The sequence below is a fragment of the Coregonus clupeaformis genome, unplaced genomic scaffold, assembly GCF_020615455.1.
Source record: "Coregonus clupeaformis isolate EN_2021a unplaced genomic scaffold, ASM2061545v1 scaf0724, whole genome shotgun sequence".
Classification (NCBI taxonomy): Eukaryota; Metazoa; Chordata; class Actinopteri; order Salmoniformes; family Salmonidae; genus Coregonus; species Coregonus clupeaformis.
This window is the reverse complement of record NW_025534179.1, coordinates 160,217-188,174: the sequence shown is the minus strand read 5'-3', so window position 1 is coordinate 188,174 and position 27,958 is coordinate 160,217. Positions and strand designations below refer to the sequence as shown.

Sequence of the window (27,958 nt, the reverse complement as noted above, 5' to 3'; positions counted from 1 at the left end):
AGTGTATGGTCAAGGATGTAGCCGCCCTGGGTTTTACATATGCAGGAATGGGCCTTCTGTGGAGGAGTTGAACTCATTCTCTTGTAGTTAATCTCCCTTTCCCCCTTTCTCTCTTTCTCTGTCTCTTGTCTCTCTCTCTCTCTCTCTCTCTCTCTCTCTCAGAACACACACCCACAGCCCCTCCCCTCCTACGGGTCGCAGGGGCAGACAGCTGCCACAGGTTCCTGCCAGAAGCAGCAGCGTAGAGCAAGGTAGGTTGTCAAGGAGTGTGTGTGTGTGTGTGTGTGTGTGTGTGTGTGTGTGTGTGTGTGTGTGTGTGTGTGTGTGTGTGTGTGTGTGTGTGTGTGTGTGTGTGTGTGTGTGGCTGTCTGTCTTTGCGTGTGTGTTTGATGTGTCTCGTACTATAACTGAGTGTATGAACTCATAACTCCGACCATTCAAAACCATTCTTTCTGAGTGCTCTTCCTCACTCTTCGCTGTTTCTTTACATTCCTCATTCTCTTCTACCTCCATGTCCATGAAGAACATATACATGTAGATAATAAACCTGTTGATGCTAGTAAACCTGATGAAAAAGGTCATTCTATGGCACGACTGTATCTTACCCAACTTTATATTATGTTTTAGATTTTAGTAGATGTGATTTGCATTTTCCCTCTTAATATCCCCCCAACAATTATGACCTCTGTGCACGCTGTAGTATTCAGTACATGACATCTAATGAAAGTGATGCATCGCATGCGCCACCTAGTGTCCAAATTGAGTAATGCCACTAAGAGTACAGTACAGTTGTCTGACACCTCCAATCACCTCTTGCTTCCTCTGTTCACCTTGTTCCAGGGTGAAGTTTCCCCTAGGTACAGATCTAGGATCAGCTTTCCATTCCCCAAATCCTAACCTTAACCATAAGTAGGGGAAATGCAAAACTGACACAAGATCAGCGTCTAGGGGCAACTTCACCCTACACCGTTCACTTTCACTGTCATTCACCTGAGAGGTTGTGTGTTTCTTGTGTAATTTACTGTATTATTACTGTATTATTACTGTATTCATTCATTCAGTCATTTCCTCCCAGCTCTAGCAGTAGAGGAGCGAGCCAGACAGATGAACATGAAAGTACATTCCTACCGGCCTTCAGCCTCCCACGACCCCGAGACAGACCTCAAGACCAAACGAGAGGTCAGTACTTTTGCTGCATCTCTCTGCTGGAACACATACAATTTGTAATTATCTAGTTCTACACCTAGAGCAACAGTATATTAACTGTCGTTCAAGATGGCCACTGTCCTTCACACATCAAAAGTTGGAGAGTTTTCCATGGTGATTATTTTTTCATTGATCAGTAATAACACAGATACCACTTTGGTTATTGGGGAGCAGATCTACACATAAAGCTCAGCTACACAACTGTGTTTTATTGGACCTACTGTATGTACATTTACTATTATATGAGTGAATATTTGGACCGTTTGATACATATTCGGAGTCTTCCTCTCTCCTCTCTCACCGCCTTCAGATGTATGCGGACCAGCGGCGGAGCTGTGACAACGTGTCGGCCCGCTCGTCAGACAGCGACATGAGTGACGCGTCGGCCCTATCCCGCGCCAGCAGCGCCTCACGCCTCAGCAGCACCTCCTACATGTCCATCCAATCAGAACGCCCGCGCGGGCGGCTCAGGTCGGTACACCACCTTGCACTTTAATTTAATTTTTACAAGATCATTTACAAGATAATGAAGTACCAATTGAAGAAATCAAAAGCATGGTGTGGTATTTGTTTATCTGTCAGTGTGTCATGCTTGCTTGTTTTTATTTTGTCTCTCTTTTTTTCTGCATGCTGATTGGTGCACGCTTCAATCTTTTTGCATGCTCGTGTTTCTCTACAAATACTTGCGTTGCGTACACACAAACACACACGGTGGGAAAACCCCCAAATGAACGGACACAGGTCCAAGTCTTTAGAGGACGAGAAGAAGGAGAGGAGGATCTCGTGGGGGATGAATGGAGAGCAAGAAAGGATGAGGGCAGCAGGGAAGAGACGGTTCTCTCAAGAGCTGAAGAGGAGGAGACACACTGTGTCTGGGGACCCCAAAGACGCCAGGTAAAGAAAAGAGAAAAGATCTCTCGCTCCTTCACGGGATGGAGGGACCTGCAATGGGCCCTGGAAGACAAGAGCCCCATAGTCCAGGGATCTCATATAATCGCTGTGTACCCACTAACCATTGTCCCCGTAAACCTATTGCTCTTGTTGTGACCTGTAAATGGCCTCACTCAACCACCTACTGTAACTGTCACCTAGTGTCCCCTCAAACCCACCTGGCTTTACATCAAACTCATTCCACGGAGGGCCAAGTGTCTGCGGGTTTTCGCTCCACCCTTGTACTTGATTGATGAATTAAGGTCACTAATTTGTAAGAAACTCCCTCACCTGGTTGTCTAGATCTTAATTGAAAGGAAAGACCAACAACCTGCAGACACTCGGCCCTCCATGGAATGAGTTTGACACCCCTGCTTTACATGTACAAACTAGTGTCCCGTCAAACCCACCTGCCTTACATGTACAAACTAGTGTCCCCTCAAACCCACCTGCCTTACATGTACAAACTAGTGTCCCCTCAAACCCACCTGCCTTACATGTACAAACTACTTTCCCGTCAAACCCACCTGCCTTACATGTACAAACTAGTGTCCCCTCAAACCCACCTGCCTTACATGTACAAACTACTTTCCCGTCAAACCCACCTGCCTTACATGTACAAACTAGTGTCCCCTCAAACCCACCTGCCTTACATGTACAAACTAGTGTCCCGTCAAACCCACCTGCCTTACATATACAAACTAGTGTCCGTCAAACCCACCTGCCTTACATATACAAACTGGTGTCCCCTCTAAACCCACCTGCCTTACATGTACAAACTAGTGTCCCGTCAAACCCACCTGCCTTACATGTACAAACTAGTGTCCTCTCTAAACCCACCTGCCTTACATGTACAAACTAGTGTCCCTCAAACCCACCTGCCTTACATGTACAAACTAGTATCCCTCAAACCCACCTGCTTTACCGTCTACCCTAATTTCTCCACAGTTTTACTCTACTTTCTTAGCCAACCATCCCATAGTCCTATAAGCCCAGAGGCCTCACATCACATAACCCCACCCATAACCTCCCTCCCCATACAGCCCTAACTTCCCTCCGGCTGACCAGTCCGGTCCACCACAGCCTGCCTGCTGACACGGACAAATGACCCAATCCCCTGAGCCTCTACTGGGCAGGATCAAGATGTAGTGGCCCTTATTAACAGCCTAATGTATTGAGGTGTGTGTGTGTGTGTGTGTGTGTGTGTGTGTGCGCGCTCGCGTCAATCCATATAGAGTGGTTATAAAACAGAGGGCCTAGGGCCTTTGACATACTTTCTAAGAGCTAGATCATGGCTATTGTGGACTGCAGAGAGAATGGAATGTGGTGGGTTGTTCGCTGGTTGCTCAGATTGCTGCAGACTGGCTCCAGGTCAGTTTGAAGGTACCTGATAAGAGATATTGGATTCATAAAGAATATTGAAGACTGGCCCCAGGTCAGTTTGGAGGTACTTGATGAGAGATATTGGATTCCTACAGTATACTGAAGACTGGCCCCAGGTCAGTGTGGAGGTGCTTGATGGAGATACTTGGATGAATACAGTATATTGAAGACTGGTCCTAGGTCAGTTTGGAGGTACTTGATAGGGCGTAGTTGAATGCATACAGTATATAGAAGACTGGCCCCAGGTCAGTGTGGAAGTGCTTGATTGAGATACCGGATTTATACAGTATGTATATTGAAGACTGGTTCCAGGTCAGTTTGGATGTGCTCGATGGAGATACTTGGATGCATACAGTATATTGAAGACTGGCCCGAAGTCATCCCATTTTCCTCAATCCTCTTTCTTCTTCTCTGTCCATCTGAGGCTGCTATATTCTATCACTCCCATTATTCAATTTCATTTCACAGCTTAATTGTTCAATGTGGGGAAATGTGTTTGGTCATTTGTGCTGACATACAACATCACATGTGATATAGTCTCCTTGTTTATTTTTGCTTGATTTAATGTTGTCCCACTTTTGTGCATGTGGTTGTGTGTCTGTGACCGTTGTGTGTGTGTCAACCTGCGTTGTTGTGTCCTGTGCCACTGTGTGTCTGCGTGTGTGTTTGTACATCAGTGTGTGTCTCAGATCCCTCCTGGCATGCGTCCTGTGCTCCCACTGTCCAGACCCCCCCTGGACCTCCTCTGAGTCGGAGTACCCTCCTCCCTACCCCAACGCCGACCCTCGCCCCTCCATCACCCCCCTCCACGGGGCCGAGGAGAGGCCCCAGACCACCCTACCCCTCCCTAACCCCCTGGTCACTTGGAGAGGGTCCCCGATTGGGATGGGGGACGGGTGCAGTGTGGCGGGGCTCTCCTGCAGCACCCCGACCCCTTTAGAGGGGATGGGGATGGACATGCACCAGCTCCTCCGAACCCCTAGAATGCATCACAGAGCACTGCGTGTCGTCTGTCCCTGCTGTATGTTGGCCTGTCTGAGGAGAAGAAGCCTGAACAGCTAAGGCTATTGGCTGAGACTGAAGGACTCATTTATAATACAAAAGAGACACACATATATATATATATATATATATATATATATATATATATATATATATATATATATTACATTGTAAGGTGTTTTAATTATATTTCTATGTTATCGGCCATTACAAAAGACCGGCAATGATGGACATTGGACACATATGGCATATTGCTGATTTTGGAGGCGTGAGATCATCTGAGTTCATTGAGATCATTTTTTATAACGTTTTGAGATCTTTTGGAGTCTGTTCAGGCTTTCTTGTATCATCGATATCAAGTTTTAATATTAAACTCATTGCAATTTCTCACCAATCATTGTATGCCTCACATCATACTGTATAAGAACCTTATCAATTATTGACGTTTATTAGACTGTACTGTGTTTTCACCCACTAAAGTGAAGGTAACCCCTTATGTTATAAGTTCCACTGCTCATTTCATATCTCAAGACTGTGATTCCAGATTGACCATGCTGAAGAGCACAAGCGTGAGCAGTGAGATCTACGCGTCAGAGCGTACCGACGGCAGCCAATCGGACACGGCGCTGGGCACGGTGGGCATGGGTGGCAAGAAGAGACGCTCCAGCCTCAGTGCCAGGGTGGTCTCCATCGTCTCCAACAGACGTAGTCGAAGCACCTCGCAGATCATCGGCCCGGGTGAGTTCAAAGGTCTAAACTGATCCTCATCCAAATGAAGGAGACACTCAGGGGTTGGTTGTGGTATGAAAATGTGGCTCTGGTATTTTGATTTGATTTGAAAATATACTTTAGGGTTTACATTGAAAGACGGTGGTAGACATTACAAACATTTAACAATTAGACATTACAGACAGTAAAAATGAGACATTACAGACTATCAGCAAGTGGCCATGACACGATAGTTCCCAGATGTTTTTAGGGTTAAGAGCGACCTATAGCTAGCTACCTTATAGCACTTTCATCTGAAGGCAGAAAAAAAAAAAGATAAGCAGGTGCGTCATCACTCTGACCTTTTGTTACGTGACTACACGCCAAAATGTCCTGATGCTGGAATTCAAATCTTAAGAATACAACCCACAAAAAGCAAGTTTTAAAGAGTTTCAAAACAACATGTTTGTACTCTAGATGACAGCCACTGCGGCCAAGCTTCCAGTCAGAGAGAAAGACTTTAGGGAATCTTTCTCAGCCTGGCTGGACTCACCGTAGGGTGTGGAGAGAGGACGCAGTGAGAGAGAGAGAGAGGTACTTGAAAGGCTCCAACTGCACTGCATTCCTCTTCCTGTTCTTTTTTTGCACTCCTCTTTGTAGCCGACATAAAAAGCCATTATAAAGGAAACTGGGGCCTAGGGGGGTCTCTCCATGCCGATCTCCCCATTGTTATATAGTATAGCAGTATGATTGGTATTCTGTGTGATAGTTGCCCTCTTTGCTGCCAAAATCATAGTATTTATGTTGAGGTGAGAGAGAGAGAGAAGGTAAGGAGGACTTGTTTTTACATTTTTCAAGCTTGAATACTTTCAAGATGATTATTGTTTTATGGTTGGTACTGTTGATTCTTGCTGTACTACAATTCATTTAAGGTTAGCGTTCTTTGTCATGAATCTTGTTCTGGAGGCAGCTCTGCAGAATGGTCACTAGCTGGAATAGCCACAAAGTCATTAAGTCAGATTTTAAGCCTAAGCCTAGCCTTAACCCTAACCTTAATCACGCTGCTAACCCTAATGCTTAACCCTAATCTTAAATTAAGACCAAAAAGCAAAAACAAAAAATCATGAATTTTTACAATATAGCCAATTTTGACTATGCAGCTGGCCCATCTAGCGGAAATCGTTCAGTTCTGCCTCCAGAGAAAGATTCATGACAATAAACATCAACCTGCGTATTATCCTAATGTACTACTGTATTGTTCTTTAGGATTGACTGTATGGTACGTCATTGTCTGTATTATGACAGAAGGATCCTGTTGGTTGTGACGAGGGACGGTTGTGGAGTTAATGGAACCTTGAAATAAAAAAACATGTTCTTTCTCTCTCAACACCTCTCCAACACTCTACAACCCATTGTTCAACTGTGATTTGTGAAAACGCAATGACAGGAAAGGATACTTTGACTTCACCATTCGGTTCTTTCTCTTCCTCCTCCTCTTTTGTGTCATTTGTCCTCTGAGTTGGAACGGGGTGGCCGTGCCCCAGCTACGTGACTGTGTCCTATCATGATGATGAGGCAGCTAGAAATACATGGCACTACACCTGGTTTTCCTCAAAAAGACCACAAAATAAAGCCTTCTGGCCTAAGTGTGTTCATCCTCGATAGTTGTGTTGCACTGACCCAGAAAAACGAAGGACTGGAAGATAGTGCTTCAGGTCTCAGGAAGACAGTAACATAGCCATGCTATCTTAGCCATTAGCCTTAGCTATCCGCTACATTGTGTATAATTTTTCCTCTCCGGTACCAGAGGGGAAGGGGAAGAAGGAGAAGGGTGCATCCATCCAGAGGAGCACAGAGACAGGCATGGCCGTAGAGATGACCAGGAACATGAGTCGACAGTCCAGTAAAGAGTCCACCAACGGCACCATGAACAGCTGCAACTCTGAGGGAAAGTCAGTACCTACAGACTCTCTCTATATATATATATTTCTCTCTCTCTCTGTATTTCTCTCTCTCTCTCTCTCTCTCTCTCTGTATACTGTATGTCTCTCTCCTTTTCCTCCTTCTCCCTCTCTCTCTTCGTTACTTTCTTCCTCTTTCTGTTTATGCATATAACATTTTTTTACCCAATGTTACATGAATTGACATTCACTGTAAAGTAAACAACCCAGTATTTCAGCATTATTGCAGTCAATTTGATAGATACATTTCACCTGGACCCATAGGTTAGATATGGTAATTAGTTGTATATTGACTGTGTTCCTATTCTGTTCTAGTCTGCTTTTCGGTGGGGTGCGTCTGGGACAGCCAGGCAACCAGTTCAGCGACTTCCTGGATGGCCTGGGTCCTGCCCAGCTGGTGGGCAGACAAACACTGGCCACACCTGCCATAGGTGAGTAAATATCCCCCTATTCTATTATATTCTATTCTGTCTATTCATTGTGTTATTGCCTTATCATAGTTCCTCTGTGACTCTTCCCCAATTGATAACTTATTGTTATTGCTATTTCTATACCCCACAAATCAGTTTCATGCATTCACATAGCTCCCGTTCCTCCTTCTCCATATTACCTCAATAACTCAATGTCCTTCCAACTTCCCTCTTGAGAAACTCAATTGCCCACTTCCTATTTCATGACATTGGGTGTGTTCGAGCAGTAAGCCTAACGAAGCCGACTGCAACAGTCAAAAGTCGGACAAGGTAGTGGTTTTCCAACAGCAAGGCTCAGATCAACATGGCAGTGTCAACATAGCTGCTATTGTTTATTTAAATAAACTTTTCTATACTCCCATATCACACACTCACAAACTGAAAACATAATGTGTGTACAATTAATTGGTTAGAAAGCAGTCTCAAATATCACTTTCATTTGTATACCCTGTAGCTTTAGAATCGGGGCAAAGTTGGTTCCTGTTTTAGGCACATCTTTGGCCATGTTCATTTGGGTCAAACAAAAACACCCTCATGATTGGTTGACAAATAGTGCCTCCCACAATGCAGGTGATGACTGCATGGTGCAGTCGGTGAGAAGCAACTGCAGCGACTTGAAGGTGTCTTCATAAAAACTGCATGACCTTTGATCACATGATTTTTGAACATTTTAATACCCATAATACAAAACACATTTTTATACCCATAATGCAAAACAATACTTGACAAATGTGATCTGCTCAAACGCGCCCCTTATCTCTTGCCTACTTCCTGTTCTGATTGGTTCAATCAATTTCCTGTTTCCTGTTTAGTCAACCAGAGACAAAACAGAAGGCGAGACATCAGCTGCTATCGCATTGGTGCATATAGGAAGCCACAACTTAAGCAGACTGGAACTGTGAAAAAAAAATTCTATAGTAAACGGCCCGAGTGGGACCTCGTCATTTATCCACCATTTCCGGTCAAGTCGTTCTACTTCCTCTTCCTCCCAGGTGATATTCAGATCGGAATGATGGACAAGAAGGGTCAGTTGGAGGTGGAGGTGATCAGAGCTCGGGGCCTCGTACAAAAGCCTGGATCCAAATCCCTCCCTGGTGAGACACTGGTGGTAGCGCCACATAGGGGTGGAGGACTGCATTGAGACAAAATAATATTCAGTGCAAAGTCCATTGAAAGTGCTTTTTAGTCCAGGAGTAGTCTTATCTGGGTCCATGTAATCGCCCACCTAGAGAAAACAATTAAACCTGATCATGTTTATAATCACAATGGAGTATCCTTATCTGCCTCTTCTTTCTTTCTTTCTTTCTTTCTTTCTTTCTTTCTTTCTTTCTTTCTTTCTTTCTTTCTTTCTTTCTTTCTTTCTTTCTTTCTTTCTTTCTTTCTTCAGCTCCATATGTCAAGGTATATCTGTTGAATAATGGAGCGTATGTAGCCAAAAAGAAAACCAAGATTGCACGGAAAACGCTCGACCCGCTGTACCAGCAAGCGCTGCAATTCGAGGAGAGCCCACAGGGCAAAGTATTACAGGTAAGTGTCAAAGCGTGCCTTGTTTCATAAAGAAAGTAAAATCGCTTTTCAATTAAATAATTAAATAATTGTATCCCCTGAAGAATATTAAAACCTTTTAAAGCTGTAAAAGTTTTTAATCAATACATTTTTGGGGGTCTTTTTTTTCCCCTTCAGGTGATCGTCTGGGGAGACTACGGACGAATGGACCACAAAAGCTTCATGGGAGTTGCACAAATCCTATTGGAGGAACTAGATTTATCAAGTACAGTGATTGGCTGGTACAAGTTGTTCCCACCCTCCTCCTTGGTGGACCCCACACTAGCCTCCCTGACTCGACGTGCTTCCCAGTCATCATTGGACAGCTCCTCGGGCCCACCGGGCACCCGATCCTAGTGGACCAATAGGACTACAGCTACCAATCTTAATGGACCAATGGGACTATGGGTAGCCTACCGCTTTGTGAAACGAATTAACGTTACTTTAGAGATTAACGTACAAAAAATATTCTAGAACAACAACAATCAAGAAAAAGAGTCACAATGATTTAAAAAAAAAGCTTTGTTGATATCTGACAATCACTCCTGACATCGTTTAATTTGTTGTTTGTTTTAGAGAGCGTTATGTTTCAATGTTTCATTTCAGTAACTAATTCGTCAAAGTTTGTTCGCGGTTGTAATCTAAGAACTAGGGCTGTCGGTAATAAACAATGTTCGGTAGCTAGGTAAGGCTGTACTGGAGTCGAGCGGTAAGGAGACCACTCGATTCGTAGAAGAAACTAAGTACACATTTAAATGACAAAGGAAGCAGGGTGGTAGTTTTTAGTCAAACCATCAATAAACAAAGAAATGTATGTTAGCGTCAGAATGTATGGACCCAAGACAGAGGCGTAATCCTCCTTGCCCTCCAGGGGGCGCCATAATGTCCTCTCCGCAGTAGACCCTCTCCGGACCCCAAACAGACTGCCAGCACTTCGGCCCCCAGGGCAGAGTGCTTCTGGGTGGGATCGGTCGGGGCAAGCAGGGGTCTCCTTCTGGTGCCTAGACTTTGTGGATTCACATTACTGGTCCTTCTCTGTCAAAATATCATTTTTTGTTTTCAATATGTTTACCACGGCTGGTCCAAGCCGCTCTCGAATTTTTGTCTTTGGTACGTTTGACTTTTTTTTCTCTGTTTGTTACTTATGGCACAAAAATGTTTTTCTGATGAGTCTGAGGTTTACGATGTGTTGTCTGATGTCTGGAGAAGAAGTAAAAGACAAAGAAAAAAATATGAAATAGAGAAAATGAAATAAAGTGTCTGCAATGAGATGCAGGGGACTGTTCAGTGACACATCTTAAATGACGATTTTTACACTTGACGATGAGATTAGTGTGGAATTACAATGTCGTTTTCTTCATTCAATCACCTACAAAAAGTCCAACCCAGTTGTCTTTGTATAGATGTATATTAGACCTCCAAGGAGGTTGACCAATAAATATAATTATACATTTCACTTTGAACTATCACCAGGGTGTTAACAAGTCACTGTAAAAAATATATATATTTGTCCACAATCATGAGAACAAGATAGGTATCTTTCATTTAGCTGTTTTCTGGGAATATCCTTCCCCTCACCCCAGAACATGTTTAGGGGTTTTATCCGAAACTTCAGTTTACATTATTTTGAGATTTAAAAACGCAAGCACAATAAGCTTGATTTTTGTACGGCAAAAAGTTTAACTTTTTGAAAAAAATGAAGGAAAAAAAAGATTTTAAAAAATACTGATTGCAAATTAAACTCTTTGGTTCATTTCATTTTTTTTTTTGTCTAGATTTTTTGGAAAAACAAAAAAGATCAGTTGCTCAAATTTCCCTTCTGCATCTTTGTGAATGTGAAAAATAAATAATCAAATTGAACTGTCAGGACAGGAACACCAATGCTCATCCTCCGTCAGGCCCGCTGACTCCTCCCACACCAAAGGGTGCGTGGCCCGCATGACTCGGACCTGTTCAAAGCTGCATGCCCATTTTGTAAAACACAAACGATACTGGAAAAAAAAGATTGAACTGAACTAGATATGTGTGTTAGTTCCACATACCGTAGGCCCGATGTATGTTGCATGCACTTGTACAGTTTGCTCGTACTTAAATATAAAGAGATAAACCAAGAAACCGAAGCCATTCACATCACGCGAAGACATTCGAAATGATCAGCTGCAGTCAAGTCTAGTCCACATCCTTCATTCCGGTGCTGAATGTTTTGAAACCAACTGATTACCGAGATTATGTTGATGTCTTTTTTTAACGCTATTGAACGTGTACTGTACTGTCGTACTAAGCAGGCCTCACCGCCCCCATTCTTTCAAATCTACTGTTACTGTACACATAGTTTACCTCTATGGGGCTGAGACTACATGGTTAAATATGTATAAATCAGATCAACCTATATAGAAAGTATAGTTATGTTGAACATAATGATGTAATAAGATATAAGGATACATATATTACACAAATTATTTAGAGTATAATGACCGAAAGTCATTTAGGTATATTGTAAATCTTTTTTCAACCAACCAAACGGTTTAGTGATATTTATGAAAGGGGCCAAGTCAGATTACGGGGCCATTGTCAAGTCCCTGGGGACCACTAGTGGACTTATAAAGTCAGCAAAGGGACACTACTGTTGTACAAGGCTTCAAGGGTTAGTCCCAAATTGCCATACTTGGGTATCAGGACATATTAACAACAAAAGTTGCCGTCACTACACCTCTCTATCTGTGCTTTGAAACCTACATCCTACAACCCCAGCCATGTAAAACCCCATTTATAAAAACATCTCATTTTAGTTTCATGTTCAGTGAGGCTGAGTTATTCCTTTTATTTTGTCAGTATTATTGGGAGAAAAAAAATGCTGATTGTTTACAATTTATGTGTTCCACTGAAACAACAACTATAAAAGAAAATGATCTAAAAAAAAAAAAAAAAAAAGTATTCACTGCAACATTTCTTGTTTGGTATAACAGATGTGGCTCAAATGATGTGTATGTTTTATATTTAAAAAAAGAGTTCATTTTTTATTATTTACAAATAAAAAGAATGTGTGGAAGAATTCTCCCTCATACTTGCTGTTCTTGTTCCACTGTCAACCCTCTCCTCATACCAGAAATGGGTTCAAGTCCTATTTCAAATAATTTGAAATACTTCAACTGGGATTGATTGAGCTTGTGTGATAGAATGGAACCATTTCACAAAATTGCAAACCCCACCCATCTGACAATCCAGGCAGGCTAAAGCAAACACTAAGGGCTGGATTCAATCCCTATAGCGGAAGTATACGGAACATCCACGTAAAAATTTAAAGGTAATTTCCGATTGAGCCGACATATGCAGCGTTTACCATGAATGCAGTCTCAGTGACCGCGGGAACATTGCCTTTAATTGTCAATCTGTCATGAGCCCTCTCACTCCACCGGGTTACCACCTTAATGTGTTTCCACTATCTTCCACTCTGCTCATCTCTCTCTCTCTACTCAGCCTAACGAGCTCCACCTGTCCCTGCTCTGCTCGGCTCTAATTACTCTGCCAGCTGCGCTGCATTACCCACTAACCTCTCCCAGTATTTAAAGTCCCGTCTTTCAGCTCTCCTTTGTCAGATCGTCTGCAAAGCTCACACCCGGAACCTGTGTGCTCGCGCTTCTGGCTCACCCCTTGTTTTGTGACCCCGGACCTGCCTGATTCTTGGATACTCTTCTGCCCCAGGAAAACCAGACCTGCTCTCTGCCATTACGACTCCTGACTACTCTTCGACCCCGGACTTCTGGACCACCAACCACCGGCGTCATCGGACGCATCGCTGCCACTGGGGGGCACAGACCCAGCACATTGGACGGGATAACCCCTGGAGCCTTCACTCACTCCCCTACTTCCCTTTTCCCTTAAGTTTTAATAAACTTTCTGGTGTGACGCAATTGTGGTCCTCTTGTCGTCTGTCTGAACCGTGACAGTACGATCTGACCATCATGGACTCAGCGCACACTTCCCCCGACATGGAAACCGAAGAACCTGAGCAACCCACCGCCATGCTACGCCTGGAACACACTGAGAGAGAGCTAGGTCGCATGAGCGGCGACATCACCTCTCTGCTTCAGGTCGGCCACCAACAGCATCAGCAGTTCCAGCAGCACCAGCAGCAGTCCCAGCAGCAGCAACAACAACTCGCCAGGATCATCCAACTCCTCACCAACCTTACCCCAGCCAGTCTGCCCACCAGCCCTGCCTCCGAGTTACCTGCCCCGGTCATTTCAGCCGCTGCCCCGGAACCCAAGATTGGAAACCCCGAGCGGTTCAACGGCGATTCTACCCAGGTCCGGCCATTCCTGACTAGCTGCCGACTTCAGTTCTCCTTGCAGCCAAGGACCTTCGCCACGGAGGGGGCTAGGGTCGGGTATGCCATCACTCACCTGACGGGCCGAGCTCGACTCTGGGGAACAGCAGAGTTCGAACGTCAAACCCCCCGCATGTGCAACCTTCGACCTGTTTGCTGAGGAGATGCTGAAGGTGTTTGACCTGGATTCACCAACCGCAGAGGCGTCTCGTGAACTGTTCAGTATTCGACAAGGCAGACGTACAGTCGCAGACCATTCCATCGACTTCCGAACCCTGGCAAGACGAAGTTCTTGGAACACACCATCGTTGGTGGACGCGTTCTTCCATAGCTTGGCTGACTATATCAAGGACGAGTTGGTCTCCCATGAACTGCCTTCCACTCTTGATGAAGCCATCGCACTGACTGTCCGGATCGACAGAAGGATACAGACCCGTCGTCGTGAGAGGGGGCGCCAAGGTCCACCAACTACCGGCATTCGGAGAGATCCGACTGGGCTCCTGTCAGCTACTGCCACTCACCCAAGTCAGCTTGATCAGTCTGAGCCTATGGAGATTGGGCGAGCCTCTCTCACTCCTGCAGAGCGCCAGCGCCGCTTCACCTCAAACCTCTGCCTCTATTGTGGAGGTGATGGACATCGTGTGGTAACCTGCCCTTTAAAAGCCGAAGCTCACCGGGCATAGGGGGAGTCCGGTTGAGCTCAATGACCATCCAGTCCTCCGACCGCAAACCCTTGCTGCAAGTTCACCTCCGCCTCTCTGACTCTACTCACACCCTGGCTGCTCTGGTGGATTCTGGCGCCGAAGCCAACATAATGGACATCAAGCTGGCACGCCAACTGGGACTGGAGAACCTCCGTTTGACACCTCCTATTCCTGCCCGGGCACTGGACGGACACTTACTCGGATCGGTCACTCATGTCACGGCCCCGGTCTTGATGGGTCTGTCCGGAAACCATCAAGAGACTATCCAGTTTCACCTGCTCCCCTCTCCAGGCCAACCCCTCATCCTGGGTTACCCATGGCTCCGCCGGCACAACCCTCAGCTCGACTGGGTGACCGGGGTGATCAGGGGAGTGGGGAGAGGACTGCCACCGAACCTGCCTGCTTGCTGCCGCACTACCCCCCTCGGCCAGTACCTACTAACTCCGCCCCGGACCTCTCCCATGTCCCAGAATGCTACCATGGTCTCAGAGAAGTGTTTAACAAAGCAAGAGCCACATCTCTGCCCCCTCACCGACCGTACGACTGTGCCATCGACCTCCTCCCTGGAACAGCCCCTCCAAGGGGCCGTCTTTATTCGTTGTCTGCTCCTGAAAGAAGGTCCATGGAGGACTACATCAATGACTCTCTGTCCACAGGATTGATCCGTTCATCTTCATCTCCGGCTGGTGCTGGCTTCTTCTTTGTGGGGAAGAGGGACGGATCTCTTCGCCCCTGCATCGACTACAGGGGACTCAACGACATCACAGTGAAAAACCGTTACCCTCTCCCTCTGCTCACCTCTGCTTTTGAGTTGCTCCAGGGAGCCACTGTTTTTACCAAGTTGGATCTCAGAAACGCTTACCACCTAGTGCGGATCCGGGAGGGAGATGAATGGAAGACCGCATTCAATACACCAACAGGCCACTACGAGTATCTGGTTATGCCTTTTGGCCTCACCAATGCTCCTGCTGTGTTCCAGGCTCTAGTGAATGATGTACTGCGGGACATGTTAAACAAGTTTGTCTTCGTTTACCTGGATGACATCTTAATCTACTCCAGAAACCTGTCTGAACACACCCGCCATGTCCAGCAAGTCCTTCATCGTCTTCTGGAGAATTCCCTCTACGCCAAGGCAGAGAAATGTGAGTTTCACGTCAAGACAGTGGCCTTCCTGGGGTACATAGTGGCAGAGGGAAGTATCCAAATGGATCCTGCCAAAGTATCAGCAGTCACGTCATGGCCAGTTCCGGAGAACAGAAAGAAGCTGCAACAGTTTCTGGGGTTTGCTAACTTCTATAGAAAGTTTATCCGGAACTACAGTACCGTTGCTGCCCCTCTCACTGCTCTAACCAGCACCAAGCAACCCTTCACCTGGACCCCAGCAGCCGACAAGGCCTTCAGTACCCTCAAGGTAAGGTTCACCTCCGCTCCCATCCTCCAGATGCCTGACGTGGACCGGCAATTCATTGTGGAGGTGGACGCCTCGGATGTGGGAGTTGGTGCTGTGATTTCTCAGTGGGCTGCGGAGGATAGGAAGCTCCATCCCTGTGCCTTTTTCTCACGTCGGTTGTCCCCCTCTGAGTGCAATTACGACATAGGGAACCGAGAGCTGCTGGCTGTGAAGCTTGCCTTGGAGGAGTGGCGTCACTGGCTGGAGGGGTCCACCATTCCATTTCTCGTTTGGACCGATCATAAGAACTTGGAGTACATCCGCACGGCCAAACGGTTGAACTCCAGGCAGTCCCGCTGGGCCCTGTTCTTCACCAGGTTTAATTTCACTCTGTCATACCGGCCTGGATCACGCAACACCAAGCCAGACGCCCTCTCCCGTCAATTCCAGAAGGATGACAACCCCTCCAAGGATCCTGTGTCGATTCTGCCAAGTCCCTGCATCGTAGCAGCTCTGACCTGGGCTGTTGAGGAACAGGTGCTGGAAGCTCTCCGTAACCAGCCCGGTCCCAGCACTTGCCCAGCTGACCGCCTTTTGTCCCCGAAACCCTAAGGTCCCAGGTCGTTCAGTGGGGACATGACTCCCGCCTAGCTTGTCACCCTGACTCCACCCGCACTTACAACCTGCTCGCCCAGAGGTTCTGGTGGCCCGCTCTGAGAAAGGATGTACGGGAATTCGTCCAAGCCTGCCCCATCTGCAACCAACACAAGTCGTCCTGCCAGCCCCCAGCCGGATTGCTGCAGCCCCTGCCTGTGCCCAGACGTCCCTGGTCTCACATCGCCCTTGACTTTGTCACGGGGCTGCCCCCCTTCAAGGGGCAAGACCGTCATTCTCACCATAGTTGACCGATTCAGCAAGATGGCACACTTCATTCCCCTCCCCAAGCTCCCAACCGCCAAGGAGACCGCCCAGGTGGTCCTGGAACACGTCTTCCGGATCCACGGACTGCCAAAGGATGTAGTTTCTGACCGTGGTCCACAATTCTCCTCCGCTTTTGGAAGGAGTTCTGTCACCTGCTGGGAGCCACAGTCAGTCTGACTTCCGGATTCCATCCCCAATCCAATGGGCAGTCAGAGCGGGCAAATCAGGAGCTCGAGAAGGCACTGCGATGCATGACTTCACGCAACCCCCCACTCCTGGTCGCAGCAATTGACATGGGTGGAGTACGCACACAATTCTCTGACCTGCTCTGCCATCGGTATGTCCCCTTTCCAATGTGTTTATGGATACCAGCCTCCTCTATTTGCCAGTCAGGAAGGGGAGGTTACTTGCCCATCTGCACTTGCGTTTGCCCGTCGATGTCGCCGCACCTGGTCACAGGCCCGAGCCACACTTCTCAGATCCGTTGCCAGCTACACTACCGGGGCCAACCGTCCGGAGAATCCCTGCTCCCACCTACCATGTTGGTCAAAGGGTGTGGTTGTCGTCAAGGAACCTGCCACTCAGGGTGGAGTCGCAGAAGTTGGCACCTCGGTTCATTGGCCCATTCCCTATCATAAGAGTGATTAGCCCAACTGCTGTCCGGCTCCAACTGCCTAATTCCATGAGGGTGCACCCCACTTTCCATGTGTCTAAGATTAAGCCCATTCATGAGAGTCCGCTGGTCCCTGCTGCGCCTTGTCCTCCTCCTCCACGGCTCGTCGATGGTGGTCTGGTTTACACCGTCCGCCGCCTGCTTCGGTCCAGACGGAGGGGTAGGGGTCTCCAGTACCTCATTGACTGGGAGGGCTATGGACCTGAGGAAAGGACCTGGGTGCCAGCTAGTCGGATTGTGGATAGGACTCTCATCACCGCCTTCCACCAACGGCATCCTGATCAACCTGCAATCCGTAGGGGCCGCCCCAGAGGGATCCCTAACCGTCCTGCCCGCTCGGCTTCCTGTCCTGTGCCTGATCCTGTCTCGGGACCTGTCCCATCTCCCCGACCCACGGCCCTCCGGCTTCCTCCGAGGATGAGGGCGTTCGCTCGGACCGTTCGGAGGAGTTCTAGCCCTCCTCCGGCTCCCCTCCTCCCGCCCGGCGTGGTGTTGCTCTTGGGACTTCTGGGGCCGTCCCTTGGGGGGGGTTCTGTCATGAGCCCTCTCACTCCACCGGGTTACCACCTTAATGTGTTTCCACTATCTTCCACTCTGCTCATCTCTCTCTCTCTACTCAGCCTAACGAGCTCCACCTGTCCCTGCTCTGCTCGGCTCTAATTACTCTGCCAGCTGCGCTGCATTACCCACTAACCTCTCCCAGTATTTAAAGTCCCGTCTTTCAGCTCTCCTTTGTCAGATCGTCTGCAAAGCTCACACCCGGAACCTGTGTGCTCGCGCTTCTGGCTCACCCTTGTTTTGTGACCCCGGACCTGCCTGATTCTTGGATACTCTTCTGCCCCAGGAAAACCAGACCTGCTCTCTGCCATTACGACTCCTGACTACTCTTCGACCCCGGACTTCTGGACCACCAACCACCGGCGTCATCGGACGCATCGCTGCCACTGGGGGGGGGCACAGACCCAGCACATTGGACGGGATAACCCCTGGAGCCTTCACTCACTCCCTACTTCCCTTTTCCCTTAAGTTTTAATAAACTTTCTGGTGTGACGCAATTGTGGTCCTCTTGTCGTCTGTCTGAACCGTGACACAATCGTGCTATAAAGCATCTCTTCAGCGCTACGGATTGAATAAAGCCTTAAGTATTTGAAAGATTTCAAATACTATTGGACCCCATCTGTTTCCAATACATATCCAAAATGTGTTTTCCAACCTAGATTACATAAAAGTGAATTTTGCCAGCCTGGATTGCTCTTAACCCACAATTACCTTGGTACTGTACATTATGTCAAAACCGGGTCAAAAATGAAAATGCTCTCTAAAATAAGTTTTATCTGTTGCTATGGGTATTAGCCTATCTTCTTGCTTGCTTGTGGGAAAACTAATATTTTCTCTGGTCCCACAGACTCAACCCCGCCATGCCCTCTGTCATTCTCCTTAGATAGGCATCTTAGCAAAGCAGCTTCACAGAACTCCCAGGGAGAGAGAGAGACAGACAGAGAGAGCGGGAGGGAGAGAGACACAGAGAGAGAGGGAGGGAGAGAGAGACAGAGAGACAGAGACAGAGAGAGAGGGAGGGACAGAGAGACAGAGAGACAGAGACAGAGAGACAGACAGAGAGACAGACGGAGAGACAGACAGAGAGAGAGAGACAGAGAGAGAGAGAGAGAGAGAGAGAGAGAGAGAGAGAGAGAGAGAGAGAGAGAGAGAGAGAACAAGCATAAAGGATCTGAACTCAAGGAAGAGAGAACAATGTTCTAGAGTATCAGTGTAGCTTACAAAAACAGGCCTACAGTTGAATCCTACACATGAAAGTAGAAAGATCTTAGAATCAACTGAGATCTGACCAAATCCACGACTAATGTCTTGGAGACTCCAAATTGTGACAAATGAAGCATTACAAAGACAAACAAGGAAGGAATTCGCAAAAGCTAGAATTGCAAATGACCATGTCCAAATAATGGCCATCAAATTATGTCTCATTTGTGACGCACTTCCCATTCACATTTTGACTCTGTGTAGTCTCACGGATGTCATCATTAGGGCAAGTTTTCTTTTTTTCTTTTTTTAAAATCAGTATTTCAAGAATTATCAACTAGGGTTGCTGCAGGTAGGAAATCTTAGGAAATGTTATTTAATTGACACAAGCTGTCTTCAATCAATCAATGTGGTTGTGCTTGAGTGTTTGGTGGGGGGATTGCTTAAGCCAGGTGAGGCATAGCTCTACGACTTAATTGCACAAAGCTTATGATGTGGCAGGGAATACTATTTGTAGATCAGTGATTCTACAAATGGGTCAATTAGGGGCAGTGTCAAGGAAAGCAACTATGGAACTACAGTACCAGTCAAAAGTTTGGACACACCTACTCATTCAAGGGTTTTTCTTTATTTTTACAATTTTTTACATTGTAGAATAATAGTGAAGACATCAGAACTATGAAATAACACATATGGAATCATGTAGTAACCAAAAAGGTGTTAAACAAATCAACATATATTTTATATTTGAGATTCTTCAAAGTAGCCACTCTTTGCCTTGATGACAGCTTTGCACACTCTTGGCATTCTCTCAACCAGCTTCACCTGGAATGCTTTTCCAACAGTCTTGAAGGAGTTCCCACATATGCTGAGCGCTTGTTGGCTTCTTTTCCTTCACTCTGTGGTCCGACTCATCCCAAACCATCTCAATTTGGTTGAGGTCGGGGGATTGTGGAGGCCAGGTCATCTGATGCAGCACTCCATCACTCTCCTACTTGGTAAAATAGCTCTTACACAGCCTGGAGGTGTGTTGGGTCAATGTCCTGTTGAAAAACAAATGATAGTCCCACTAAGCCCAAACCAGATGGGATGGTGTATCGCTGTAGAATGCTGTGGTAGCCATGCTGGTTAAGTGTGCCTTGAATTCTAAATAAATCACAGACAGTGTCACCAGCAAAGCACCCCCACACCATAACACCTCCTCCATGCTTTATGGTGGGAAATACACATGCGGAGATCATCCGTTCACCCACACCGCGTCTCACAAAGACACGGCGGTAGGAACCAAAAATCTCAAATTTGGACAAATTTCCACCGGTCTCAAATCAAATTAAATTTTATTTGCCACATGCGCCGAATACAACAGGTGTAGACATTACAGTGAAATGCTTACTTACAAGCCCTTAACCAACAATACAGTGTTTTAAAGTTTTTTTTTTTTTTTTAAGTGTTAATTAAGAAAAAAAAAAAATTAAAGCAGATGGCTAAAGAGCAGCAGTAAAATAAAATAGCAGTAGGGAGGCAGGGGGGTACCGGTACAGAGTCAATGTGCGGGGGCACTGGCTAGTTGAGGTAATTGAGGTCATATGTACATGTGGGTAGAGTTAAAGTGACTATGCATAAATAGTAAACGGAGTAGCAGCAGCGTAAAAGAGGGGAATGGGGTGGGGTGTGGGGGCAGTGCAAATAGTCAGGGTAGCCATGATTGGCTGTTCAGGAGTCTTATGGCTTTGGGGTAGAAGCTGTTGAGAAGCCTTTTGGACCTAGACTTGGCGCTCCGGTACCGCTTGCCATGCGGTAGCAGAGAGAACAGTCTATGACTAGGGTGGCTTGAGTCTTTGACAATTTTTAGGGCCTTCCTCTGACACCACCTGGTATAGAGGTCCTGGATGGCAGGAAGCTTGATCCCAGTGATGTACTGGGCCGTACGCACTACCCTCTGTAGTGCCTTGCGGTCGGAGGCCGAGCAGTTGCCATACCAGGCGGTGATGCAACCAGTCAGGATGCTCTCGATGGTGCAGCTGTATAACTTTTTGAGGATCTGAGGACCCATGCCAAATCTTTTCAGTCTCCTGAGGGGGAATAGGTTTTGTCGTGCCCTCTTCACAACTGTCTTGGTGTGTTTGGACCATGATAGTTCATTGGTGATGTGGACACCAAGGAACCTGATGCTCTCAACCGGTTCCATTACAGCCCCGTCAATGAGAATGGGGTCGTGCTCAGTCCTCTTTTTTTTCCTGTAGTCCACAATCATCTCCTTTGTCTTGATCACGTTGAGGGAGAGTTTGTTATTCTGGCACCACACGGCCAGGTCTCTGACCTCCTCCCTATAGGCTGTCTCATCGTTGTCGGTGATCAGGCCTACCACTGTTGTGTCGTCGGCAAACTTAATGATGGTGTTGGAGTCATGCCTGGCCATGCAGTCATGGGTAAACAGGGAGTACAGGAGGGGACTGAGCATGCACCCCTGAGGGGCCCCCGTGTTGCGCATCAGCGTGGCAGACATGTTGTTACCTAACCTTACCACCTGGGGGCGGCCCGTCAGGAAGTCCAGGATCCAGTTGCAGAGGGAGGTGTTTAGCCCCAGGATCCTTAGCTTAGTGATGAGCTTTGAGGGCACTATGGTGTTGAACGCTGAGCTGTAGTGAATGAATAGCATTCTCACGTAGGTGTTCCTCTTGTCCAGGTGGGAAAGGGCAGTGTGGAGTGCAATAGAGATTGCATCATCTGTGGATCTGTTGGGGCGGTATTCAAATTGGAGTAGGTCTAGGGTTTCCGGGATAATGGTGTTGATGTGAGCCATGACCAGCCTTTCAAAGCACTTCATGGCTACAGACGTGAGTGCTACGGGTCGGTAGTCATTTAGGCAGGTTATCTTAGTGTCCTTGGGCACATGGACTATGGTGGTCTGCTTGAAACATGTTGGTATTACAGACTCAGTCAGGGACATGTTGAAAATATCAGTGAAGACACTTGCCAGTTGGTCAGCACATGCTCGGAGTACACGTCCTGATAATCCGTCTGGCCCTGCGGCCTTGTGAATGTTAACCTGCTTAAAAGTCTTACTCACATCGGCTACGGAGAGCGTGATCACATAGTCATCCGGAACAGCTGATGCTCTCATGCATGCTTCAGTGTTGCTTGCCTCGAAGCGAGCATAGAAGTGATTTAGCTCGTCTGGTAGGCTTGTGTCACTGGGCAGTTCGCGGCTGTGCTTCCCTTTGTAGTCTGTAATAGTTTTCAAGCCCTGCCACATCCGACAAGCGTCAGAGCTGGTGTAGTACGATTCAATCTTAGTCCTGTATTGACTCTTTGTCTGTTTGATGGTTCGTCGGAGGGCAGAGCGGGATTTCTTATAAGCTTCCGGGTTAGAGTCCCGCTCCTTGAAAGCGGCAGCTCTACCCTTTAGCTCAGTGCGGATGTTGCCTGTAATCCATGGCTTCTGGTTGGGGTATGTACGTACGGTCACTGTGGGGACAACGTCATCGATGCACTTATTGATAAAGCGAGTGACTGATGTGATGTACTCCTCAATGCTATCTGAAGAATCCCAGAACATATTCCAGTCTGTGCTAGCAAAACAGTCCTGTAGCTTAGCATCTGCGTCATCTGACCACTTTTTTATTAACCGTGTCACTGGTGCTTCCTGCTTTAGTTTTTGCTTAGAAGCAGGAATCAGGAGGATAGAGTTATGGTCAGATTTGCCAAATGGAGGGTGAGGGAGAGCTTTGTATGCGTCTCTGTGTGTGGAGTAAAGGTGGTCTAGAGTTTTTTTTCCTCTGGTTGCACATTTAACATGCTGATAGAAATTAGGAATTTCCCTGCATTAAAGTCCCCGGCCACTAGGAGCGCTGCCTCTGGATGAGCGTTTTCCTGTCTGCTTATGGCCTTATACAGCTCGTTGAGTGCAATCTTAGTGCCAGCATCGGTTTGTGGTGGTAGATAGACAGCTACAAAAAATATAGATGAAAACTCTCTTGGTAAATAGTGTGGTCTACAGCTTATCATGAGATACTCTACCACAGGCGAGCAAAACCTAGAGACTTCCTTAGTATTAGATTTTATGCACCAGCTGTTGTTTACAAATATACACAGACCGTCACCCCTTGTCTTACCGGAGTCAACCGTTCTATCATGCCGATGTAGCGTATAGCCCGCTAGCTGTATGTTATCCATGTCGTCGTTCAGCCACGACTCTGTGAAACATAAGATATTACAGTTTTTAATGTCCCGTTGGTAGGATAACCTTAGTCTTAGGTCATCCAATTTGTTTTCAAATGATTCAACATTGGCTAATAGGATGGATGAGGCAGTTTTTCTCGCTCGCTGTCGGATCCTTACAAGGCACCCCGACCTACGTCCACGATATCTCTGTCTCTTTCTCATGCGAATGACGGGGATTTGGGCCTTGTCGGGTGTCTGTAGAATATCCTTTGCGTCCGACTCGTTGAAGAAAAAATCTTTGTCCAATACGAGGTGAGTAATCGCTGTCCTGATATCCAGAAGCTCTTTTTTGTCATAAGAGACGGTGGCAGAAACATTATGTAAAGGAATAAATTACAAATAACGTGAAAAAACACACATAATAGTACAATTGGTTAGAGGGCTGTAAAACGGCAGCCATCTTCTCCGGCGCCATTCAAGTCTAACGTCCGTTGCTCGTGTTTCTTGGCCCAAGCAGGTCTCTTCTTATTATTGGTGTCCTTTAGTAGTGGTTTCTTTGCAGCAATTCGACCATGAAGGCCTGATTCACACAGTCTCCTCTAAACAGTTGATGTTGAGATGTGTCTGTTACTTGAACTCTGTGAAGCATTTATTTGGGCTGCAATTTCTGAGGCTGGTAACTCTAATGAACTTATCCTCTGCATCAGAGTTAACTCTGGGTCTGTCAGGTGTCAAATGTGCAGCGGTAGGATGGAGTCAGGTGCAGGACACAGAACTACACAACGTACTTTACTCGGAAAAACAAACACTAATTTCCACGCAGGGAAAACACACCAGCTCACAAAAGTGTATGACACAACACAACGAACAAACACGCACAGAACCATGTGGGAACCAGAGGGTTAAATAGGGAAATAATCATCATACAATGGGAACCAGGTGTGTACAAACAAGACAAAACCAATGGAAAACAGAAACGCAGATCGGTGGCAGCTAGAAAGCCGGTGACGACGACCGCCGATAGCTGCCCGCACAAGGAGAGGCACCAACTTCGGCGGAAGTCTTGAAAGGGTCTTCCATTCCTGTCACGGTCCTCATGAATGCCAGTTTCATCATAGCACTTGATGATTTTTGTGACTGCACATGAAAAAACTTTAAAAGTTCTTGAAATGTTCCGTATTGACTGACCTTCATGTCTTAAAGTAATGATGGACTGTCGTTTCTCTTTGCTTATTTGAGCTGTTCTTGCCATAATATGGACTTGGTATTTTACCAAATAGGGATATCTTCTGTATTCCACTCCTACCTTGTCACAACACAACTGATTGGCTCAAACACATTAAGAAGGAAATAAATTCCACAAATGAACTTTTAGGAAGGCACACCTGTTAATTGAAATGCATTCCAGGTGACTACCTCATGAAGCTGGTTGAGAGAATGCCAATGTCATGAGCACTCTCTCTCCCTGGTAGCAACATTAATTGCATTCAATTATCTTCCACTCTGCTCACCTCCCTCTCTCTACTCAGCCTAACTAGCTCCACCTGCCCTGCTCTGCTCTTGTTACCTGGCCAGCTGCACTGCATTTCCCACTCACCATCCTCACCTTGCCTCACTCTGTTCTAATTACTCTGCCAGCTGAACTGCATTTCCCCACTACCTCTCCCAGTATATCAAGCCCTGGTTTTCAGCCAAGCCCTGTCAGATCGTCTTCAAACCCGGACCAGTAACCTGCCTGTCTGCGCTCTGACTCCTGTTTGTGATACCGATCCTTTCTTGACTGCCTCCTTGTTCTACTGCCCCGTCTATCCCAACCTGCCTTCTGGACCTCGACTACTCTCCGATCTTCAGCCCCTCCGGTAACTCGTTTCTGCCTTCTGTCTCTCACCACGATATTTGCCCAGCCCTGATCTGTACTTCTGCCTGCCATTCATTTTGCTGTTGTGTGTGTGTGTTCCCCAGGTCTCCGACCACCAGATGAGCGTGCCCAGACGTTTCACCACCCTCAGCCCGATACGCCGCTCCATCACTGGGGAACACACACACTAAGCACTTGGACTGGACACCCCCGGACATTTGGTGACCCCCGGAGCACAGGTACCCACAGGAGGACCCTGAAAGACCCCTGACACCCCTGGGACTCCTCTTCCCGCCTGTAACCTTGAATAAAGAACTCTGAATTTGAACTTGCGCTCTTGGGTCCTCTTCTGTTCGTGACAGAACGATCTGACCATCATGGACCCAGCGCACTCCCTGACCACGATGGAGGAAGAGCCAGAGAGGACTGCCCTACAGCGACTGGAACGCTCTGAGGGAGACATAAATCGGATGGCTGGCGACATCGCTTCCCTTCTCCAGCTATTCAACCAGCAGCAACAACAGTTCCAACTGCAGCAACAACAGCTAGCCCAAGCCCTGCAACTACTCTCAAGCCCGGCTACTCCACCTGCACCCCCCTGGTCCTTTTGTTCCTGTACCACCGATACTCCTTCATCCCTCCGCTGGAGGTCCCAATGCTGCAGGCCCGGCAGTGCTGCCACCAGATCCCCACGCTCCTGAACCAAGGATTGGGAACCCGGAACGTTTTGATGGCAACCAGAAGCAAGTAAGACCATTCTTGAGCAGCTGCCGAATCCAGTTTGCACTACAGCCCAGGACTTTCTCAACAGAGGGAGCCAAGGTGGGGTATGTCATCACACATCTCACCGGTCGAGCTCGGTTGTGGGGAACGGCGGAATTCGACCGGCAAACCCCAGCCTGTGCCTCCTTCAGTGCCTTTGAGGAGGAGATGTTAAAGGTCTTTGACCTAGGCTCGCCAACAGCCGAAGCGTCACAAGCTCTGCTCACCATCCGTCAGGGCAATCGGACAGTGGCAGACTTCTCCATTGACTTTCGTACCCTGGCCAGTCAAAGCTCGTTTAACCCAGAGGCACTGGTGCAAGCCTTCCTCCATAGCCTGGCGGACTATATCAAGGACGAGCTTGTTTCCCATGACCCGCCCTCAACGCTTGATGCCGCCATTGACCTTGCCGTTCGCATTGACCGCCGTATACAGACCCGGAGGAGGGAGAAGGGCCGTCTCAGTCAACCTGCCATCCGTACTCGGGTCGATACCGCTTCTGTCCAGCCCCTGCCTGTCAAGTCCCATAGCCAACTCAATCAGCCTGAGCCCATGGAGATTGGCCGTGCCTCTCTGACTCCCGAGGAGCGTCGGCGCCGTCTAAGCTCCAACCTTTGCCTCTACTGTGGTGGCGAGAATCACCGTGTCGCTACTTGTCCGGCAAAAGCCGCAGCTCACCAGGTGTAGGGGAGATCCGGGTGAGCTCAACAAGCCTTCAGTCTCCCTCCATCCGAAAGACCCTGCTTCATCTCCGCCTTCAGCTTTCTGACAAGACTCATACATTGGCCGCCCTTGTGGATTCCGGAGCCGAAGCAAACATCATGGACCCTGAGCTTGCACAGCAACTGGGCGTGAACCATCATCAACTGACACAACCCATTCCTGCACGAGCCCTGGATGGGCATCATCTTGGCACTGTCACTCATATCTCCGCCCCTGTGACAATCCTGCTGTCAGGAAACCACCAGGAGTCCATCCAGTTTCACCTCCTACACTCACCTGGCCAACCACTCATTCTTGGATACCCGTGGCTCCGTCAGCACAACCCCCACATCGACTGGGAGACAGGAACAGTCCGTGAGTGGGGAAGGAGTTGTCACCAGACCTGTTTAAGGGGGGCCACCCTGCCCGTTCACCGGGGAAGGATCTAGCGCTACCTCCGACATATCCAATGTTCCGGCCTGTTACCACAGCCTGAAAGAGGTGTTCAACAAATCCAAGGCGACATCTCTACCCCCACACAGACCCTATGACTGCGCGATTGATCTCCTGCCTGGCACAGCACCTCCCAAGGGTCGTCTGTATTCACTGTCAGCCCCGGAAAGAAAGGCCATGGAGGACTACATTAATGACTCTCTTGCCTCCGGGATAATTAGACCGTCGTCTTCCCCGCAGGGAGCGGGATTCTTCTTTGTCGGCAAGAAGGACGGTTCTCTTCGTCCATGCATAGATTACCGGGGTCTGAACGACATCACGGTTAAGAATCGCTACCCACTGCCCTTACTTTCGTCTGCCTTCGAACTGCTGCAGGGAGCCACTGTATTCACTAAGCTGGACCTTCGCAATGCCTACCATCTGGTGCGGATGAGGGAGGGAGACGAATGGAGGACAGCGTTCAACACACCAACCGGCCACTATGAATATCTCGTCATGCCCTTCGGCCTCACCAATGCCCCAGCAGTTTTTCAAGCCCTAGTGAATGATATCCTCAGGGACATGCTAAATACGTTCGTATTTGTGTACCTTGACGATATTTTAATATTCTCAAAGACTCTGTCAGAACACACGCACCACGTCCGGTTGGTCCTGCGCCGCCTGCTGGAGAACTCTCTTTTCGTGAAGGCAGAGAAGTGCGAGTTCCATGCCAAGACCGTTTCATTCCTGGGGTATGTGGTGACCGAGGGCAGCATTCAGATGGATCTCACGAAGGTGTCGGCTGTCACTTCCTGGCCAGTTCCTGAGTCTCGGAAGAAGTTGCAACAGTTCCTGGGCTTTGCCAACTTTTATAGGAGATTCATCAGAAACTATAGCACAGTGGCTGCACCCCTCACGGCGCTAACCAGCACTAAACAACCGTACCAATGGACATCAGCTGCTGATAAGGCCTTCAATATCCTCAAGACATGTTTCACTTCTGCTCCCATCCTCCAGATGCCAGATGCAGCAAGGCAGTTTGTGGTGGAGGTAGATGCTTCG

General features: G+C 47.6%; 1 protein-coding gene across 1 annotated transcript in view; it reads left to right on the top strand.

The window, feature by feature from the left end:
* Positions 1–12,257, top strand: part of LOC121533097 (regulating synaptic membrane exocytosis protein 1-like) — a 78,026-nt gene extending 65,769 nt beyond the window's left edge. The window contains 10 exon segments of the mRNA XM_045216495.1: positions 163–251; positions 1,076–1,179; positions 1,517–1,677; positions 1,948–2,100; positions 5,066–5,259; positions 7,037–7,181; positions 7,506–7,621; positions 8,653–8,754; positions 9,048–9,187; positions 9,344–12,257. Of these exon segments, the coding sequence (XP_045072430.1) occupies positions 163–251; positions 1,076–1,179; positions 1,517–1,677; positions 1,948–2,100; positions 5,066–5,259; positions 7,037–7,181; positions 7,506–7,621; positions 8,653–8,754; positions 9,048–9,187; positions 9,344–9,562 (1,423 nt within the window). The 3' untranslated portion in view covers positions 9,563–12,257.
* Positions 12,258–27,958: the final 15,701 nt, after the last annotated feature.